Below are 22,028 nucleotides of genomic sequence, written 5' to 3' on the forward strand. Positions count from 1 at the left end.
TTCTGATCAATAGATAAGAGGAAACATTGTTTTATATATATATATATATATATATATATATATATGACGTTGGAAAAAAGCATAACAAAGAGGTCTCAGGATCTTCTCAAGGGTCTAGAGTTCTGTAAAATCCAATCAAGTCAAAGCTCAGAGGTAAAATGCCCAGCCCTAACCCCACTGTTACCTTGCTTTCAAATGCAGCAAAACAGAAAAGACTGGTTAAAGTTAAGGCACAGCCCTGGGACCAAAGACCTGCAGCTATGTTTTTTAAATTTATACATCTTTATGTATTTCATAGTTTTCTTGAATCTTCCATAAACAAGCTCTAAAGGTGACAAGACTATATTACAGGAGAAAAGAAAATATACAAGGAGTATGTATACACACCATTCATTCTCTCACCAAGAGTTCCCAAATATATCAACACCATCCCTTCAGAGGATGATGTTTTAATAAGAACTGATAATTTACAATTAACATTACAATATGTACATTACAATAAATACATGGTTGTAAACAGACAAACAAGACTGTATTATAGGTAAGGTCATTTGGTGAGAAAAGAAATGCATGGCACAAAAATAAATAATGCACTCAAAAATTATCATAAAGCTTTCTGTAAAACCTATTTCATTCAAGTTTTTTCTTGTCTGTGAGTTGTTCTATCTACATTACCTCCTTGTGAATTTTAAGTGATATAAAAGAAAATAAAATTAAAAATGGTATTTTTGTGTTTAGTAACTTGCAAGCTAAATGTACTCCTTTTATGCAAACTTGGACTTTTTCCCCCATACAGAACCCAGATATTGCATTTTCTTATGGCATTTTTGGAAATGCAAAGCCAGCTATAAGAGGGTGTTCTTTTTAAACATGTATTGTGAAGCACTTTGATGAGAGAGGGGAGAAAGAGAGAGAGGAAGAGAGAGAGAGAAGAGGGTGTCCTAAGTGGATTGTACAGTGCATTAATTAGTCCCTGTCTCTAGAATATTACACCTTTACAATAATTTGATTGTCCATCACTGAGAATATTCATAACAAACCATTTAAAAGCCAACAACTTTGAGGAAAAGAACCCAACCTTTTAAAGAGAGTTATAAACTATTTCAGGTGTGTATTTGTAACATATTGCTTTTAATTTTTTATTATTAAGATTCTAGGCACTCTGTGGGGAAATGCCAAGTGTCAAAGATGGGAAAGAATGACATTATTTTGGAAAAGGAATAGATTCTTTGCCATTTCTTCTAGACCTTCACCAGTGACAAATACCCTTAAAACTGAAATAAGTTTCCAAGTATTCTTGGGAAGCCATCTGGCCTTAATCTGAAAGAGTTACAGGATGAGAAATAAAAAATATGTTTAGTTGATTCCTGTCTGTTCTAAGCAAAAACTAGCCAAAGTTCTACCAAAGGCTCTAAACATTAGTTTATTTCAGAGGATTAAAATAGAGACTTACCTCTGGGTTATTACCCCAAGATATCTCCAAAAATAAATGTTTTTCAGGGTTAAATTATTTTTAACTGTATTTCTTTTTCATGTGTGTGATATATCCCTTCCTTCGTCTCCATTTTAATTCATGGCCACCAATATGAACAACAATTATTTGGAATCTAAATTCCTCAGAGAAGGGGAATATTTTGAGTTGAACAGGAATAAACACCAAATTTAATATATGCCTCCCCAAGTTGCCAAAAGAAGGTAAATAATAGAAATTAATAATTAAAATTATAATGCCATCTTGGTACTGTATTTATCCAAGAGTGAGCTATAATTTTTCTTTGTGTGTGAGACAGAGAGTGAGAAAAAGTGTGCATGAGAGAGAGAGAGAGAGCGCAAGAAAGAACACATGTGTGCTGAGGACTGAACTCAGGGCGCATACATGTAAGGCATGCATTCTACCATTGAGCTCTATCTCCAGACCTAGGTGATCTTTAGTTTATTTAAACAGAATCTTTTTACTTAAGCTAGTAATTTAGGACAACATTAGATTACCAAACCTCTGGTGCCAGTGGCATTATCAACTTTTTTCTCTCAGTGTATTTAAGGAAATTCTTCTTTGTAAGACATGTTATAAACCAATGATAATTCCTACATGTTATGTGGCTAGCCATTAAGAAAGAATTGTCATTACTTTTAATGTCACTTCTTACATAGGTCATAATTCCATAGTGAAGTCACAGAAACAAAAGAGAATTGTATTGGTGTTTGTTAATATATTCTGCCAACATTGTTAAAAACTGTCTAGCTAGCTAACTTTTCTTTGTAAATCAAGAACCAAATGCTTGTCATTTTATATACGATCTCATGTTAGAAATGAATGCTAATCCCAACTTGACTACCTGTTTTTTCAAGTCAGAATGATGGTGATATATTTGATAAGACCCCATCTAGAGAACATGGACAGTTGAAACACACTAAAATAATAAAGCAGCACAAGGGGGAAAATGTTATCCTTACTCTAACTGACTTCAAAAAACCATAAAAATGAATATGAAATGTGTGGGCCATTACAGAGACATGCACTTGTGAGGTGAGGGTTTATTGACACAGCAAAGTTATCAGAAGACACTAAGTAGGAAAAGATCTAAAAGAGACTGACCATTCTAGCTACTGGATATTTATATCTCTCACTTGCTTCAGACAACACCAACTGATGATCAAATGTCCATTAAGTTTTAAGACACATTAGACAGAACACACACTGAAGTATTACTAAACAAAGATTCACTTTGCACACAAGAAGAAATGTGAATGGAGAGCAACTCTGCTTACCTGAAGAGTCAAATAAAAAGCAAAGTAAAGAAAGATCTACAAAAGGGGTTTCCTGCAACATAAGGTTTTTTGTTTTAAAATATGGAAATCATTGGTATATAAAACAATGAATCACTACAAATCAGTTAATTGCTATGAACTCTTAGGTGCAAGTAAAATTCATAAATGAGATTTATCCAGTGTAGCACAGATTTGTACTGAAAACTTGCAAGTTACTCCTTAGAAAAAAATAACCAGTGGCAGATGAAGTTCTGAACATAGTTTTTTAAATATAATACCTCAATACATTTAATAATAAAAGTAAGCTCTACAAAAAATCTGTTTTACATATTATACAAAATGTAGAGGTTAGTGTTGGCTCACTGAACCACACTATTCAGTCAGATATCAGGAAGACTTGAAATTAGAAAATTATGCAATTACTGTGGCTCATCTTCCTCCTGGTAACAGATTCACCTTGTGTCCTGTTCCTGACCCATCCACCTGCTGTTTCATCTGCTCTCTCACTCTGCACGATGCCTTCTTTTGTTGGAAATATCGTGAACAAACAGAAAGAAAAGAAATCCCAAATCCTATCGCTTTTGGGGCTGCTGGATGAACCACTCAATGGAAAACCCTTTGGAGTTGATTTTCTCTTCTTCGTCAGCTCTACCAAGCTGCAGTCGGGTTCAAATGCTGTTCATGAGGATGTCCGCTTCACTCCGATGACGTGGAGGTGGAAAACAGGTTACGATATTCCTGAGCGCCAGACTGAGTAGTCAAGGTCAGTTTTGTTCAACAAACATCCTGGCAGATGACAGTGAGGTGTGACGACGGTTGTGGCATGTGACATGCACTTTGGAAACAATTTTCTACTTTAAAAAAAAAGGGGAGGGGGAGGTGAACGGCTTTATACTGTTACGTGTCAGGAGAATGATCCTCTACGACAGTGGCTTCGGGCTGGCATTCCTCTTCCTCTGCAACCGCCTCTTCTTCCACCTGCTCGTCAAGGGGAATCTCAGTCGACTCTGAGTCTTGAGTACAGAGAGTCTTGGAGTCGCTGCAGCTGGTGTCTTCCTCCACCTGACTGCCACAGTCTTTTTCGGTGTCTGATTCGCCATCTTCCTCTAAAGTCAGTTCAAACTGGAACTTATCTGTCTGGCCTTGCCGGCCTTCCTCCTGGTCATCAGGTGCTGGGGAGGGGCTCTGAGGAATTGTGCTCTGGTACCACTCACGATTGTCCTCCAAAGTGTCCAAAATATCCTGGGCATCTGGATGTACTAGGTCTGCCCATGTCTCCCAGAGAGGGTGAACAATATAGTCTATGAAGCCCACCTAGTTAAAAAAAAAAGCAAATTTGAGTATAGGTTAGGGACTAAGAAATAATGGGGAAGGTTAATCCACATATGTCACACACATACACTAAAACATATACTATAACACAGTCCACAAACTTGAGTAAACAATAGCTAATCTTATTTTAGTAAGTTAGTCATTGTTTTTGATAATAAATAATATGAGTATTGTTACTAGCTGTTGAAAATGAGCTTCTTGAACTATTAATTCAAGATTATAGTTATGGTATTTAAAAAATATAAAACTCTCGGGGCCAGAGAGATATTACAATGGGCAGGGTACTTGCCCTGCACATGGTAGACTTGAGTTCAAACTTTAATACCTCATCATATGGATCACATATTATGAGTTATACCTGAGTGCAGAGCCAGGAGTAAGCCCTGAGCATTATCAGAAGTGACCCAAAATTTCTTCAGTTATTGAACTTTATTTTAGAACAGACAAGTTAGGGGTGGAGAGATAGTAGAGTTTTCAGGGCACAAGCAATGTAACCCTGGTTTGATCCCTGCACTACATGCTTTCCTGGGCATTACTAGATAGAGGCCTGCCTGGAGGCCCCAACAGAGCATGGTCTGAAGAGCATCACATCTGTGGACTTAGTATTGAACAACTAGTCCACTTGGCTATGTCTCACTCAGAGTCGTCACTAGGTCCCCTGAGAAGCACTGCTTCAGACATTACCCTGAACCCCTACCCTATTAAAAAAAAAGCCTTAAATCCAAATGAGAGAAATAATGCAGAGCACTGTATAGAATCAGTAAAAAGCACTGAATTAATTTTACATATATGAATATACAGTAGTCACAATGAAGGCATATAGCATGTTATAAGAATGCAGATAATGACTATAAATCATAACAATAAAAAGGTTTTGGATCAGGGAAGTGGCTCTGATCCAGTTGGTAGAATACATGCCATTCGACTGCATGGTGCTGGATCTGAACCCTAATACCTCATAGCTCCTGCCCTTCAACACAGCCAGGAATGAGGCTGTGACTCCTACAATTAACAACAATTAAAGAATAAAATGAGTTTTTAAATTTATAAATATTAAGGTGAAACTAAGCTTTCTAAAAACAAGATCATTTTCAAAATACACTGAAAAGCCGTGAGATGTGTATGTGACATAGTCAAAGTTTTAACAAGCAGTAGCTGCATTCCTTTTGGAAAGCTTTTACTGTTGGAGACTCACCTGTGATTTTTCCACAGAGGCATTGTGCTTGTCACACATGGGACTTATCTCCATACCCCGCTCCCTCTCTCTGTCTCCTTGGCGGAAGAATTCTTCCATTATGCGGTCAGTCCACTGACGGTACAGCTGGAGCGGCTTTGTTGGGTTGCTCAGGTCTGCACAATGCACCATATTCTGAAGGACCTAAAATAAACAAACATTTTCTCTATTCAGCTTCTGTTGTTTCTTCTTCTTTTTGCTTCTTCTTTTTTTTTTTTTACTACACATTCTCATCAAATAACTGTGACACTTAAAAATACATGTAGTGCAAGATTCACTCAACTTTTCAACCATGATGTGTCTCTGTGTGGTTCACACTTTGTATTAATAGTCCTAAATTATGCCACCTTTTCTACATCTAAGTATCATTAAAATAACTGATTATATGCATGGATAGATTAAATCAGAACAGCTTAAGAGGTTGGTTTTGTGAGATGCTAAGTTTTTTAAATATATATGCAAATAAAAAGACCATAGAAATTTTATTTGCTTAGTTCTAAACATTAAGAATTTGGAGGGGCTATAGTGATAGCACAGCAGTAAAGTGTTTGCCTTGCATGTGGCTAACACAGGACAGACTTCGGTTCGAGTCCCGGCATCCCATATGGTCCCTGAGCCTGCCGGGAGAGATTTCTGAGTGCAGAGTCAGGAGTAACTCCTGAGCACCACTGGGTGTGACCCAAAAACCAAAAACCAAAAAAAAAAAAAAAGAATTTGGAGGAAAGTCCTGCTTTTAATTACTAAAATTATAAGGAAGAAAAAGTGGACATTACTCTCACTAAAGCTAGAAGTGGAGACATGTACATACATGTTCATCAATGCAGACAATAAGCTCATCTGATTTACCTGAATCCTATCAGAATAATTATCAAGAAGAAGAACTCCAGAACTTGTCACTTTCTTAGTTTCAACCATAGTTTTCAAATCAGCCAGTAGATTCATGTGTTTTGACATATCTGTTGCAAGTACCTTAAAAGATAGAAAGATTTTTATAGCTTAAGAGAAAAAAAAACTCCAGAGAAAAAAGAACTGCATATAAAAATATTATGCCAAATATGAGAAGAAAAGGAAAACATTGTTAAATAAACACAGAAAATGGAAATTCTTTATTTCTTGGGTCAGTCTTTCTCCCTATTTTGTTCAGTTTTCTGCGCAACATGCAGAAATATTGGGCACTAACAACCACTTTCAAAGTGTGGGGGGAGAAAGGCATGTGTATCTCCATGGAAAAAGACTCAAATTTTTTCAAGACTTATACTACAAAGAACTTAATAATAAACTAAATCAAGGTTGCTCAAAGAATAACTTATGAAACAGTATGGTTAATTTTCAGCTTATTCAAGACAGATAATTCCGACCTTTGTATGTACAATGCTTAACAGAGTTAAGTTGGTAACAACCAGAGATATTCCTGTATCTCATAATCACTGAATACTATGCAGAGAGAAAAGAGTTGAAGTCATGAGTACTACTAAGCAGCACTGCTTATTGTGGAGAATGGCCATTTCCAAATGGGAAAAAAAAAAACAAAAACTATTCAATCTTTGGCCAGCACCTTTTGCTTTTTGTTAGTCACCTTCTTGCCATAAAACTAGAAGAGTTTGGAAAACTGGAATGGTGAATATAAGCTATCCATTCCTGGTAAATCCAACTGCTAGAGCTAGAATCTCTATTCAAGAGTTTCACTGCCAGAGCAGCTTCTCAAATATTAAAAAATAACAGAAACTGCCTATATCTGATACTCAACTCTTTTTCAAGATAACAACCACATTGTAATTCTCTCTCTCTTTCTCTTTTAAGATACTTACAATATCAATGACCATTTTCCTCAATGATTGTCTTTGCTTTTTGGTCAAATTCTGGAAAATGTCACAGTTTTCTTCTTGAAGCAACTTAAAGCCCACAGCCAAATGATGGTTTTCCAAGACAGAAGAATCATTGTACATCAAGGCAAGTTCAGAGTCTTAAAAGAAGAAAAGATAAGATTAGTAATATTCTGAATCCACCTATTCATCATACTCAGAGATACCTTGTTTGTAATGTTTTTTGATTTTAGAGGTTGGCGTGATAGTATAGTGGGTAGGGTGCTTGCCTTGCATGCAGCTAATCCAGGTTTGATCTATGGTACCCCATATGACCCAGTGAGCCTGCCAGAAGTAATTCCTAAGTGAAGAGCCAGGAGTGACACCTGAACATCACTGGCTGTGGCCCCAAACAAAAACAAAAGTTACAACCAAAAAGTTGATCTGTGAAATGGATGCTGCAACAAAGAATGAATTTCACTGGGCAACAGAAGGACCTTTTCTGCCAGGGCTGTCCAAGATCTGTGGGCCAGCATGTCTTGAAAAGAAAGTGATTGGGCCCTGACATTTAAAAAAAGTTCAGACTGACTGAAAGGTCATAAACAATTCCTTATTGAACAGATGACTTCTACTGTCTCTCCAGTCTCTGGAGGCTATTGCTGAAAAGTGGTAGTAATTGTTGATTTTGAGGTCAATGAATATTAGCTTTTAAGCAACTTAAAAACTCAAGATAATCAATCATTTAACTCTCCATTCTTCTCTAAGATTAAAGGCATGAGATCACATCTCAAAGGAGAGGCAAAATTCTGCAGCTCCTGAGTACATTTTGTGCGTAGATGTTAATCTAGAATATCGACATACATTCCTTGGAAGTTCAGGGGTAATCAGACTGCTCTGGGTGAATGAAGAAGTAGAGGTTAGGAGGTCGTATAACATTTCTGTTGAAAGTCTTTCATGTTCAAAGTACAGTCTTAAGTCACCTCTTTCAAAAAGTCTTTCTTGATCAGCAAGAGAAGAACTGCTCACTCGCATTTGCAAACTCCATTTTTTTTAATGCTACGCATTAGGCTTTGATTATATTCCACTGTATCTATCTTTTTTGTGTGTATTTTTGGCCATACCCTTTGGTGCTTAGCGGATCATATGGAGTGTCTGGGAATAGAACCAGGTCAGCTGCAAAGAGGCAAGTCTTTAACTCTGTGTACTATTGCCTTGGTCCTCTGTATAAGTCTTAATAGTCTCTCCCAAATAATTTTCAATTCTTTTATAACTCTTTTATAAAGTAAAAAGATCTTTATTTCATATGCCTGGTAATCTGGTAAAGGCCTTTGCTTGTAATGGGGAAGTGTTCTTAATTCTTTTATTAATTAATCCTTAGTTTTAAATTTATAAAAATACAGTACTATATATAATGGAATGCACAAAAACATTCAAATTGAATTTTTAGTGTTATGAAAGAAAAAAATACAACTTTCTTCATTTTCAGGTTGTTTTGTGTTTTAGGACTACATGTGAAGGTGCTTGAGTGCTCAGGTACCAGTAAAATCCTTGCAGGTTCTGGGGACCATATGGGGTACCAGGGATGGAACTTGGTTTCAGCCATGTGCAAGGCAAGCAACCTATTAATTATAATATTGCTCTGGCCCTAATAAGCAACTTTCTTAAAATGAAAAATCAAATAGAAATAGAATTTCTGTATTCATTTAAAAATCTGTAAAATTACATAGTGAGAAGTGCATGACCAAGTAATGAATCAAATCAGACTATAAAGTGCCAGCAAAAACTATATATTGTACAATGTTACCACCCTGCTGTTTCTGGAAAAAGTCAACCTTCACCAAGCATAGAACGTAAAATCATGAAGCTACATCTCCTGTATAAATTTTATATGTTAATATCAGTGATGCATCCCATATGGTGCTGATACTGACAGAAAAAAGCCCTGGTATAACAGCTGGTTGTGGCCCCCAAACTAAAATATAAATTACAAAATAAATTAAGAAAATAAGCGAGCTGGAGCAATATAGTGGGTGGAATGCTTGCCTTGCTCATAGTTGACCATAATTTGAATCTAGCATCCCATATGGTATAGAGAGTCCATTAGGAGTGATCATACAAATCCTGAGCCAGGAATAAATCCTGAGAATATCTGGGTGTGAGCACTGTTGGTGTAAAGCTGGGTGTGGCTCAAAATCAAACTAACCAAACAAAAAAACACAAACCAACAAAAACAATAGTACCAAAACAAAATTTAAAAAAAAAACCAACAAAACAAAAAGCCATATTCCACAAATCATAACAGTTTTATTAAAAAATAGTCTACAGCAGTTCTATTGGAAATAAAAAGTCACTGTTGTTTTCATTAGGCATGGAGAGTGAGAAGGGCTGGAGGCATAGCATAGGGTGTTTGCCTTGCATGTGAAGGACCCAGTTTGATCTCTGGCATTCTATTCTGTCTCCTGAGTCTGCCAGGAGTGAGTTCTGAGCACAGAGCCAGGAGTAAATCCTGAGGAATATTGGGTATGGTCCAAAATCCTACCAACCAGCCAAACAAACAAATAAACAAATTCAAGTACATCTTCTTGTGATAGTTTTTTGTGTTTAAAATATTTTATTTAGAAATTTAGGGGCAACATACCAAGATAAACCTTTCTGCATTTTTTATTACTCTCTACTAGCAAGGCAGTGTTTTATTTTCAGAAAAACACTGGAATGCTTTTATTCCCCAAATATCATATGACTCATGGAATATAACAGTAATTCTCAGAACTGAATCACATTAGCTAGCACTATCATTAAAATAAATATTTACGCATGTAAGAAGTGCAGTATGGCTCTCAAAACAAACCAGATATAATATATATAGTCATTCAAAATGTGTGGTTCAAGGCATATTTTATTAAAAACATTTTGTGTGCTAACATGTAGTCTATCCTAGAGAATGTCCCATGTACATTAGAGAAAAATGTGTATCCAGGCTTCTGGGGGTGGAGTGTCCTGTATATATCTACTAGGCCTCTTCCATTTCTCTCCTCAGGTCTAGTATATTCTTGTTAGGTTTCAGTCTGGTTGACCTGTCTAGTGTTGACACATGAAAAAGTGCTCCACATCACTAATCATCAGGGAGATGCAAATCAAAACAACGATGAGATACCACCTCACACCACAGAGAATGGCACACATCACAAAGAATGAGAATAAACAGTGTTGGCGGGGATGTGGGGAGAAAGGAACTCTTATCCACTGCTGGTGGGAATGCTGTCTAGTTCAACCTTTATGGAAAGCGATATGGAGATTCCTCCAAAAACTGGAAATCGAGTTCCCATACGATCCAGCTATACCACTCCTAGGAATATACCCTAGGAACACAAAAATACAATACAAAAACCCCTTCCTTACACCTATATTCATTGCAGCACTATTTACCATAGCAAGACTCTGGAAACAACCAAGATGCCCTTCAACAGACGAATGGCTAAAGAAACTGTGGTACATATACACAATGGAATATTATGCAGCTGTCAGGAGAGATGAAGTCATGAAATTTTCCTATACATGGATGTACACGGAATCTATTATGCTGAGTGAAATAAGTCAGAGAGAGAGAGAAAAATGCAGAATGGTCTCACACATTTATGGGTTTTAAGAAAAATGAAAGACATTCTTGCAATAATAACTTTCAGACACAAAAGAGAAAAGAGCTGGAAGTTCCAGCTCACCTCAGGAAGCTCATCACAAAGAGTGATGAGTTTAGTTGGATAAATAACTACATTTTGAACTGTCCTAATAATGAGAATGTATGAGGGAAATTGAGAACCTGTTTAGAGTACAGGCGGGGGTCGGGTGGGGAGGAGGGAGACTTGGGACATTGGTGATGGGAATGTTGCACTGGTGATGGGTGGTGTTAAAAAAAAAGTATAAAAGATGCACTACAATTTAGGATTAACTGGAAAAAAAAGAAATTGTCATAATATATAATAGAAAATATTCTTTCAATTTTATAAAGTCCACAAAAAAAAATAAAATAAAAAATTAAAAAAAAAAAAACAAAAACAAACCATTTTAACGCATAGGTAACTGTCCACTAGGGAAATTTACTGTAAAATGGTTTCTTAAGCTTTTTCTGACCCTGGCCCCTTTCTGACTTGTTTTCTTTCTTGGTATTCTCACCTCCCCTATTGATAGGTTTTTAAGTGATTTTCAACTGTGGTTCCACTGGAATTTCCTGGGAGTCTATAAAGGGGTCATATGAGAATAAGATAAAATAAATGGTTGAAGCCTTTTTGGAAACCAGCTTTATGGACATTTCTCAAAAAACTAGAAAAATAGCTCCCATATGACCCAGCAATACTACTCCTGAGAATATACCCTAGGAACTCAAAAACACAATGGAGAAAAAGACATCTGCACTCTTAGGTTCACTGCAGCACTATTCACAATTGCCAGAATCTGGAAATCAGACAAGTACCTGAGAACAGATGAGTGGATAAAAAAAACTATGGCACATCTACACAATAAAATGTTATACATCTATTAGAAAAAATGAAGCCATGAAATTTGCTTACACATGGATAGATTTGGAGAGAACTATGCTGAAATGAGTCAGAGGGAGAATGATAGACATAATAATTACACTCATTTGTGGGATATAAAAACAATATAGTATGGTAATAAGATCCAAAGATAATAGAGAAGAGGGTCAGAAAGATTGGTTCATGGTAGGAAGCCTGCCACAAAGAGCAGAGGAGTGCAGGTAGGACAGAGAAGGGATCACTGTGGTAATGGTAGTTGGAAATGGTTGTTCTGGACCAAAATTCAGTACTAAAAGGAGGTAAACTGATATGCATGATACCCTTAAGTAACAATATTGCAAACCAGTGTCTAAAAAGAAAAAAGTAAAGGAGAGATACAGAAAGCCCGAACAACCAACCAACCATCCATCCATCCATCCATCCATCCATCCATCCATCCATCCATCCATCCATCTATCCATCCATCCATCCATCCAGGAAAATGTCTGGGGACATTGGAGGCAGAAAATGTATGCATTAGTAAAGGAATAAGTCAATCATGAACAACTTTATAACTGTGTATTTTGTGGTGGCTCAATTAAAAATTTATTCTGAAAACCCATATAAACAAAAATAACTGGTTGACATCTTGGGTTTAAGTTTGATCAATTCAGTGAAGATAGATATCAGATTGTATACATGTGAGTATATGTTGGCATATATGCCCATACTTACACATATGTATACAGATATGATGAATGTGTTTTTGTTCCCCCCCCCCTTTTTTTACATTTGAGAGATAAAACCCAGAGCCTCACACAAGCAAAACAAACACTGTACTGCTGAGTTACAGCCCTGACACATGATAAATAAACTTTGCATGGCTCTATGAAAGCATTTTACAATTTTTTTTTCAAATGCTGTCACATGTTCATTGAAAACTGTTCTGCCATTCTAGAGGAAATATGGGGTTGAACTCTGCACCTTCAAGACCCTTGGCCTTTCTCCTCCAATGCAGTTTGTTTCAAAATAAGTGACTAAGGCATGAGGCAAATTATTATCTGTCAGTTTGCTAAAGACATTAACAATGTGGCTAACTTAAAAACAAGCTAATGCCTTAATGCTTTTACTTTTATTTTTTTTAGTTTTTCAGAATGCATGGGTTTTATTTTGATACAGAACATTAAACTACACAGATGAATTTAAATGCCTATTATATAGTTATATAATATAACAGTTATATAATATAATAATATATAATAATATAATATAATATTTAATATAATATAATATTTAATATAATATATATTATATAATAATATATATAATATATATAATATATAATATAATATAATATATATAATATATATAATATAATATAATATAATAAATAATAATAATATAATAATAACAATTATATAATATAACTCATTCTACTGTTATTATGATAGTTCTCTATAAGCATTCCCAACTTCTTCCAACATTTTAGGTCTTTTCTGATGTCATATAAACTTTTAGAAGATGGAGAATTGGAGATAATCTATCTTTTTTTATATTTTTTTTTATTGTGACTGGAGTTCATTACATAGAATTATTTACGGTACACAGTGACAATGAATGAAGAGCATTTCCACCACCAATGTTGTCCTCCCTCCACTCTGTTCCCAGCATGTATCCCACATCTCCCTCCTTTACCCCCCCCCCCCCGAATCCTAGTGCAACTGGTTTCCACCTTACAGCTTGTTATAGGTTAGGTATCTATTCTTAATAGTCTGATTTCTTCCTGTTGCACATACCCCTTCATTAGTATATAGTGTCCATCTTTGTCCCTTACCACTTTTCTGAGTATAAAGTTGGTGTCATCAGATATTAATATGGCCACCCCAGCTTTTTTGAGGGTGTTGTTTGCTTGGATGATTTTCCTCCAGCCTTTGATCTTGAGTCTATGTTTGTTCTGACTATTCAGATGTGTTTCTTGTAGGCAGCAGAAGGTTGGATTCATCTTTTTGACCCATTTTGCCACTCTGTGTCTTTTAATTAGTGAATTTAGTCCATTGACATTGAGGGAGATGATTGTCATAGGATTTAATGTCATCTTTGTAGATACGTTTGCTGTGTTTCTTGGTCTCTCTTGTCTTAGAGTAGACCTTTCAGTTTTTCCTTTAAGGCTGGTTTATCATCTGTGAAGTTTTTGAGCTGTTGTTTATCCATGAAGCTATGTATTCTTCCTTCAAACTTGAACGTGAGTTGGGCTGGGTGCAGTATTCTCAGTGAGGCATTCATTTCATTCCGTCTTGTCACAATATCCCACCACTGTCTTCTGGCCTTGAGAGTTTCTTGTGACATGTCTGTTGTAAGTCTTAGGGATCCTCCTTTGAATCTAATTTCCCTTTTTGATCTTGCTGCTTTCAGTATTCTATCTCTATCTATGGGGTTTGTCATTGTAACGAGGATATGTCTTGCGGTGTTTTTCTTTGGGTCTCTTTTAGCTGGTACTCTTCAGGCATGCAGGATTTGATTGCATGTAGTCTTTAACTCTGGGAGTATCTCTTTTATAATGTCTTTGACAGTTGATTCTTCCTGGAGATCTCCTTCCTGGGTTTCTGGGACTCCAATGATTCTTATGTTGTTTCTGTTGAGTTTATCAAAGACTTCTATTTTCATCTGTTCACATTCCTTGAGTACTTTTTCCATTGCCTGTTCATTTGTCTTAAGGTTCTTTTCCAATTTCTTCTCTTGTGTTGAGTTTTTCTGCATCACATCTTCCAGTACTCTGTTTCTCTCCTCAGCTGCTGATACCCTGTTGGCGAGGCTATCCATTGAGGTTTTCAGTTGAGCAACTGTGTTTTTCAGATCTGTTATTTCAGTTTGGAGTTTTCTGATTTCTGTCTTTGTGTTCTGTTCAGATGGATCTATGCTTTTTTTGAGTTCTACAAACATCTTCCATATTTCTATTCTAAACTCCTTATCTGAGAGGTTAATTTATTAGGTCATCTGAGCTTTCATCTTCATTTTCTGTGAATGGTGTTTGCCTGCGAGGTTTCCCCATTGTCATGCTTGTAGTGTGGTTTTTCCTGCGTGTTGTGGTGGGGTTCATTGGTTAGAAAGCGTGCGTGGCTGCAAAGCGAAGCAGCTGTGCTCTTCTGCTGCCTCTAGTTGACAGTCCTCAGAGTAAACAAAGACACAGCAGGGCAGAGCCTCCACAGGCCAGAGACCTCAGCTTATTGGACAGTGACCCCCGCAGCCAGAATGTACTTACTGGGCAGCTTCAAAATGCAGTTTTTTGGGGATGCGCTCCCTAGGCTTCTGAGGAAACCTTCAGGGATTCAGAAACAGAGGCAGACAGGCGCAGAAAGTTTCCCTTGAAGTCCCAGTTTGGGTATCTATTCTGTTTGATGTTCCAGTCTGGTCATTTTTTATTTACACTACATGTTCATATGACTGGCTCTGGTATCATTCTTTCCCCCCCTCAATTTATGAGGCTGAATGATTCAAGTTATGCTATTCTGTTGGAGATAAAAAGGTTAAGGAAAAGAGAAGAAAAAATTTGGTATCAACTACTAAAAAAGAAAAAAGAATCACCGAATAATGTCCACAAAAGTGAAAAAAAAAAGAAAAAAGTAGAAGAAAAAAGATAAGGAAAATAATATATAAAAAAAAACAACAACAGAAAAAGTACTGCAGTAGCAGGGTTTGATGTTACTCCACCCTTTTTTTTTTTTTTTTTTTTGTATAGGCACAGTAAGTATTGGGGAAGGAAGGAAATTCCCGTGGCCTAAGAGATTCAGGGTCTCTTCACTCTTGAAGCATATTGTCATGGGAACAACCACTGGCTCCATACCTTCTCATTGCCATATCCCAGGGTTTTGGTTTTGTGTGTGTGTGTGTGTGTGTGTGTGTGTGTGTGTGTGTGTGTGTGTGCGTGTGTGTATGTGGTGTCAGGAACCTTTCCTCTCAGTTGTGGAAAAGAAAATAAGGGCACTGTAGCAAGCAATCTTGGTATTTTGCAGGTCCTAGGACTGGGCAGAATGTACCTCGAGACCATTAAGGAAAACCCTACCCTAGGTAGGGTCTCTTACAAAAATCAAGATTTCTTAGTACAGAGGCCCAATTCTGACAACAGAGACTGAGCACAACCTTTGGAACCATAATTTCCTAGACTTTGGCTTAGGGAATGAGCAAAAACATGGAGCACATGATACAGAAAACTGAAGACACCAACAATGTTGGAACAGTATCTCTAGAACCTTAATGCTTTTAAATTTAGTTTTAAAATCAGTATTTGATGAATCTGGTAAAGAGAGCTGAAAAAAAAGCTCTTGAGTTTAAATTAGCTGAAGAATTGATCTTAAACATATATGAATTAGTAGCTGTCTCTTTTATATCTCCCATTCCATAGACTAGTAAACTTACATATGTTCTATGTTTTTGGATGGTACTTAGGGATTACTCTTGGCTCTACATGCAGGGATTACTCCTGGAGGTGTTTGGGGACCATGTGTAGTGCTGGGAGCAAATCTGAGTTAGCTCCTTGCAAGGCAAATTGACTTACCTGCTGTACTACATCTATAGCTCCTATATCTATCTTTATTTGTATCTGTATATATATATATATATATATATCTTATACATGGACATCTATATCTATATCTATCTATAGCTCCTATAGCTCCTATATCTATAGCTCCTCCATAGATGCTAAGGGGCTATCAAGATCTAACCTGGCAGTGCTGAAGGGTGTTGAGGAAAGACATGCAGTCTTATGAATTGAAATCAGTCCATCTGGTACATAGGCACTACCAATTGATTAATAGCCTAAGTTTACATAGCTTGTAAACTTTAGGTTATAATGATTTAACTATGCTTACTGAAGGATTTGCAAACAGAAATGTTAAAATTTTTCCAGTAAGTTTTGTCTCTGTATAATCTATTAAATCTATATACAGTTTCATCATTTACTACTTTAAAACCATTACATTGACATTAGAAGGGCTAAGATTTATAAAATGTAAAGCTGGAAACTAACCTTTCAAATCAAACCATCAATCATTTATTCCATTTGTTTTAATGAAAAATTGGCTTTCAATTAGCTAATGCAGGGAAAATATTCATGGCAATGCTCCATGGATATAGTTGATAAAAAACTTATAAAGAAAAAATTAATTCTCAAAAATAAATGAACTATACTTACTTGTATTGATCAGAAACTGATTTGACACACCGGGATGATCTACATCATGTATTGCACTGGCAAAGATTGCTGCGAGAATCTCTAAATCTGTAAACACAGCCTGTAACAATAGACAATATAGATTACATTGTTATTCTATGATTTAAAAGGTGTAAACAAATGGGAAGTTACTTCCTAGAATTTGATGGAAATACATAAACTTCCTGTTTTTTGTTCACGATTCATCAGAAAGAAAAATTTTTAGAAAATTGAGCTACTTATGAACTTTTAAAGAAAACATTTTGATCTAATTGATAAAACCATTTTCATGGGTTAATTAAAACAATTACAAAGGGATCAACTTGAAATTCTTTAAGGGTTTTAAAGGTTTTTTCTGTCAAACCTATGCTTGAAAATCTCAGCAGGATTAATATTTTAAGGCAGGCAGTTTTTGCCTTTAATTAAAATAGTAACAAAATTTTACAGAAAAAAGATATAAAATACATAAATTATCAAGAGAATCTTTCTCTCAATAGATTAGCAAAACAAATAGTCTCCTATACATTTGATGGCAAATTTTTGAGATTTGATAGAACTAAATGTGCACTTCTTTCTAATATAGTATATTAAAACACATTATCAATATATTTGTTATATTAATATATTATATAAGTATTATTAAACCATATATGCAAAATTAACTAGACTAAATTAAAAAAATAGCAAGATGAACTAAACCATATGTGCTTTATGGAAGGACTGCTACCTCATTTTATTGTAGCAGTTTCATAAACCAATGAATCCTTAAATCTGTGAATGAGTATTAATCTTTTTTCTTTATTCAATTGCTCTTTTATGACCAACATATTTGCAATGAAATCTGTTCCTTTCTGCACTATATACTTTTCAGTTTAAAGGGTCTTTATGAGTAGCAAGCTAGTGTTTTTGAAGAAATTCTATTTACCTCCAAAGCAGGTGTAGACAACAGCACATGCGTGGACTGAACGACATCTGCTGCATGGATATTGTTGTGGTAGGCGACATCTGCATGGTAATGGTCTTCCAAGGTCATAAGGTATGTAATTAAAGTATCTACTGGAATTTTAAATGTTTTTAATAAATCCCGCTCCTGTAGGAAAAGAAATTATTCTTCTTCACGTTTTGTCCTTCAATGGCAATATTTTTCAGTGTGTGTAAAATAACTCAGCTCAATGCTATCTATAAATAGCCCAGAAAGAGAAGAGAGCACTCTTATAATGTTCAGTGAGAAAATTAAAACTTCGGAAAGATCGAAGGACTTAAAGGGGTCAAGCCAAACTAGGTGTTCTCTGGAGATAGGAATGAATCACAATTCTAAAAAGTGTTTTGTGTCCTGTGATCAGGAAGGCCATGAAGAGCAATTGGCTCAGCCACTGTATCACACCATTAGAATACAACATTCTCTCTAGGGCCAGAGCTACCTGACTATGAAGACATTAATAAGAGTTCTCAATTTCTTATTTAAATTCTAAATGGAACTACAGCAAAAGCCAGTGTCAGAAGTTCTATGAAGAGGAGAGTAATATCAAAAACAGTGAATTGTTACAGTTAGCACTCCTTTCCCTATGGGAGGCAGGATCATCTGAATAATTTAGAAAATTATTATTTTAATGAAACTCTTCAATTTTTTAGATTATCTTTATCATTTAACAGATGTTTTATTTGCATTTCACTCATGCTATAATTTTCTAGATTTTTTGGGAAAGGAGAAAATAGGAAAACAAATAAAAATAACCTTCTAGGGGCCCGGAGAGATAGCACAGCGGCGTTTGTCTTGCAAGCAGCCGATCCAGGACCAAAGGTGGTTGGTTCGAATCCCGGTGTCCCATATGGTCCCCGTGCCTGCCAGGAGCTGTTTCTGAGCAGGCAGCCAGGAGTAACCCCTGAGCAATGCCAGGTGTGGCCCAAAAACCAAAAAAAAAAAAAAAAAAAAAAAAAAACCCAAAAAAAAAAACCTTCTAGGTACAAAACATTCTAGATTGTAATAAAAAAAAAAATCCTCTAGATTCCTGGTAATAAAATAAATCAGAAAAAAAAGGGTGAGTAGTAAAAAATGATGAAAATGAATGCATTATAAAGGTTCATCTCCTGCACACCATGTATAAAATACATGTACAATAGCACTTTATATTGAATAGACATTGTCATCATAATTTTTTAAAAAGACAAAAGAACTTAACTATATTACCTGAAAGATGGTGTGCATGATAACAGTCAAAGGCCGGTTACCAGACAATTCTGCTATTCTGAAAACATGAAGACCCCATTTGTTCACATCTTCTAGTTCCTAAAGTTAAAAAAAAAAGGTTAGAAGTGATGACGGAAAATAAAAGAATGAATAGTCATTTAGAAATTACTCACTTTTATAGATTGTTATATTTTTTTAAAAAAGGGATTTATTGTAAAAGTAATGGTCAACTTTAGTAGAGATAAGCTAGGCAAATTCACTAAATGCACGAAAACTGAACAGTCTTAAGGTATTTAGTTTATGCCTTGGACATATTTAGAATATCAATTTCAAAGCATTTCTTCAATTGGTAAAATCTATGAATACAGGAAATGTAATAGTATTTAATTCTTTAAAGTCAAACAACACATCACAGAGGCAAGAAATAAAAAATGCATAGGTCAAGTGAAAACAACCTATCTAAATCTACATATTAATAAAACTCAAATTTACATAATTTAGAAGGAGCTTCAGAAAATGGTTTCCCAATTTTCAAGAGAAAACAAACAACTATGAAACAACCTACAAATTAATGAACATCTCTACTATTTGCAACACAAAGGAACCAATAGAAGGCATCTATGAATATTTATGACCACAATCCTTGAAATTCTCTCACCTTGGCAAGGACATCTTCTTGTTCTGTTTTAACCCCAAACCGTGGGATGCTTGAATTAGTCAAACTGGAGCTGTGCATCAACTTCTTCACCCCACTGATCTGAGACATTGGCCTTTTCTTTTTTTCCTTCTCCTTTTGAGTGGGAGAGGGAATTTCCACTTCATGCTGCTTATCTAAAAAATTGAGAAAATATTTTACAAACATTATTAATTCTGACTGGTTTAAAATAGTTTTTTTAAGTAATTTTATTTTTGTTTATGTGCCACATCCAGCTGTGCTCAGAGTTTACTCCTGGCTTTATACTCAGTGATCACTCCTGGCAGGCTCAAAGAACCATACCAGGGATCAAACTCAGGTCTAGCATGTGCAAGGCAGATGAGTGCTCTATTTGCTGTCTATTGCTCTTGCCCATTTTTCTTTTTTCTTCTCTTTTGGTTTTTGGGCCACACCCGGCAGTGCTCAGTGGTTATTCCTGGCTCTATGCTCAGAAATCACTCCTGGCAAGCTTGGGGGACCATATGGAACCGGGATTTGAACTACCTTCCTTCTGCATGCAAGGCAAACTCCCTACCTCCATGCTATCTCTCTGGCGCCTGGTCCATTTTTCAAAAATGATAACATGTATAGATAGAATTAGTATTTTACTAAGTATGCACCCTACAGTGGAGTGGGGCTTGAAACTAGTGCTTTACTGCTGGAGCCAAAAACCTGCCTCTACAACTAGACATGGTCTAGTTGGTCATCATATATTACATAAAATGTTTAAAATAAGAGCCCCTTTAGGAAAAAGTTGAGTATAATTTAAAAAAGGACTAGTATTAGGCCTTCAAACACAAAGTTAATATCTAAAGATCCAGTTTTTCAACAGTTCCTTAAACGAGTATTTTCTAAGAATTGATGAGGAATTTGAAAAACTAGTAGTGCACATTGGTAATTTTGAGTGTTCATCAACTCCATACCTATTTCAGACTTAATGGCTTAAAAATTCTTTTCTTGTCTACTCAGAAGTCCAGTTGGAATGTCTGCTTTGAAATGGTAGAGACTTTACACACAAGTATCACAAAAACATGAATGTGTGAACCTAGCAGCTTAGTCAAATAGGACATATTAGGATTTCTGCTATTTTATATTTTCATTACTTGTTGCAAGTAATGATAGGATGTAACAGTGCACCAGACATAATGCTCCAATATTTGCTGAGTACGTATAATATTCACAAAAGATAAGTGCTCTTTAAAAAATATTTAGCGATCTCAGTACACTCATCTACTATTTTGAGGCAGTGAGTGCCCCCAAACTCATCTTTCTACATTGTATGTGTTCAATAAATGTTTTTAATAAACATGCTAATTTGATATTGTAGAAACTTAATTTTGAAAATAGATTCAAATCAAGGATATATACAAGTTAGTCACATGCTATAGTTTGTAGATGTGGGGGTGGGAGTAGTCACATAAGTCCAAGCACATCATATTCTTGTGTTATTATCAACAAGTTTGATCTACCAGATTATCAATCTTTTGAGGCTAGTGACCATTTCTATCTAATGAATCATTCAATACAAAGTATCTATCGTGGCTAGATGATAAGGATTTGTTGAATGCACACACAGCTCTCCCTATACAAATATATAACTCAGTACTTAAAAAATTGGCAACATACAATTTTTTATTTCGAGAATCCTTAAAATCCCAAATAATACTGAAAGATAAATGAACTATATGGGCCTGGAGAATAGCATAGCGGTAGGGCTTTTGCCTTGCATGCATCCAATCCAGGACAAACGTGGTTTGAATCCCAGCATCCCATATGGTCCCCATGCCTGCCAGAAGCAATTTCTGAGTGCAGAGCCAGGAGTAACCCCTGAGTGCTGCTGGGTGTGACCCCCCCCCCAAAAAAAAAAGAGAAATGAAGTATAGGGCTAGAGTAATAGTGGGTAAGGCCTTGCAATCGAATCCTATAGGGTCCCCAGAGCACTGCCAGGAGTAATTCTTGAGGGCAGAGTCAGAAGTTACCCTGAGCACCACATGTGGCCCCAAAAGAAAAACAAAAACCAAAAAGCAAAATTCTATCATCTTAGATTTTATGATTTAGAGACTCAATTTACTAATCTGATTAATGAAAACAATAACCATTTTACTTCCCCCCAAAACAATTAACTCCAAAATGAAAAAAGCACTTTGATATTCTCACCTAAGAATGTATTTGAGATATATTCTGACACTTGATTTCCAGATCGACTCATTTCAGAGAGATGGGTGAGCTCCCGATTAAGCATCCTTTTAAACTGAAAAACAGAAAGACAAAATTGAATAATAGAAAAGG

General features: G+C 35.9%; 1 protein-coding gene across 4 annotated transcripts in view; it reads right to left on the reverse strand.

Annotated features, from left to right (window-relative positions):
- Window positions 1-328: 328 nt before the first annotated feature.
- PDE4D (phosphodiesterase 4D) overlaps window positions 329-22,028 on the reverse strand; it is a 219,147-nt gene continuing 197,447 nt past the window's right edge. For all 4 annotated transcript variants that reach the window (XM_049768776.1, XM_049768775.1, XM_049768778.1 and 1 more), the window contains 9 exons: window positions 21,897-21,990; window positions 19,704-19,876; window positions 19,046-19,144; window positions 17,783-17,947; window positions 16,840-16,939; window positions 7,144-7,298; window positions 6,182-6,304; window positions 5,297-5,479; window positions 329-4,083 (listed from right to left, as the gene is read on the reverse strand). In XM_049768776.1, coding sequence (XP_049624733.1) covers window positions 3,667-4,083; window positions 5,297-5,479; window positions 6,182-6,304; window positions 7,144-7,298; window positions 16,840-16,939; window positions 17,783-17,947; window positions 19,046-19,144; window positions 19,704-19,876; window positions 21,897-21,990 — 1,509 coding nt within the window. In that variant the 3' untranslated portion in view covers window positions 329-3,666. The remainder of the gene's footprint in view (window positions 4,084-5,296; window positions 5,480-6,181; window positions 6,305-7,143; window positions 7,299-16,839; window positions 16,940-17,782; window positions 17,948-19,045; window positions 19,145-19,703; window positions 19,877-21,896; window positions 21,991-22,028) is intronic.

Source organism: Suncus etruscus, chromosome 2, assembly GCF_024139225.1.
Source record: "Suncus etruscus isolate mSunEtr1 chromosome 2, mSunEtr1.pri.cur, whole genome shotgun sequence".
Taxonomy (NCBI): Eukaryota; Metazoa; Chordata; class Mammalia; order Eulipotyphla; family Soricidae; genus Suncus; species Suncus etruscus.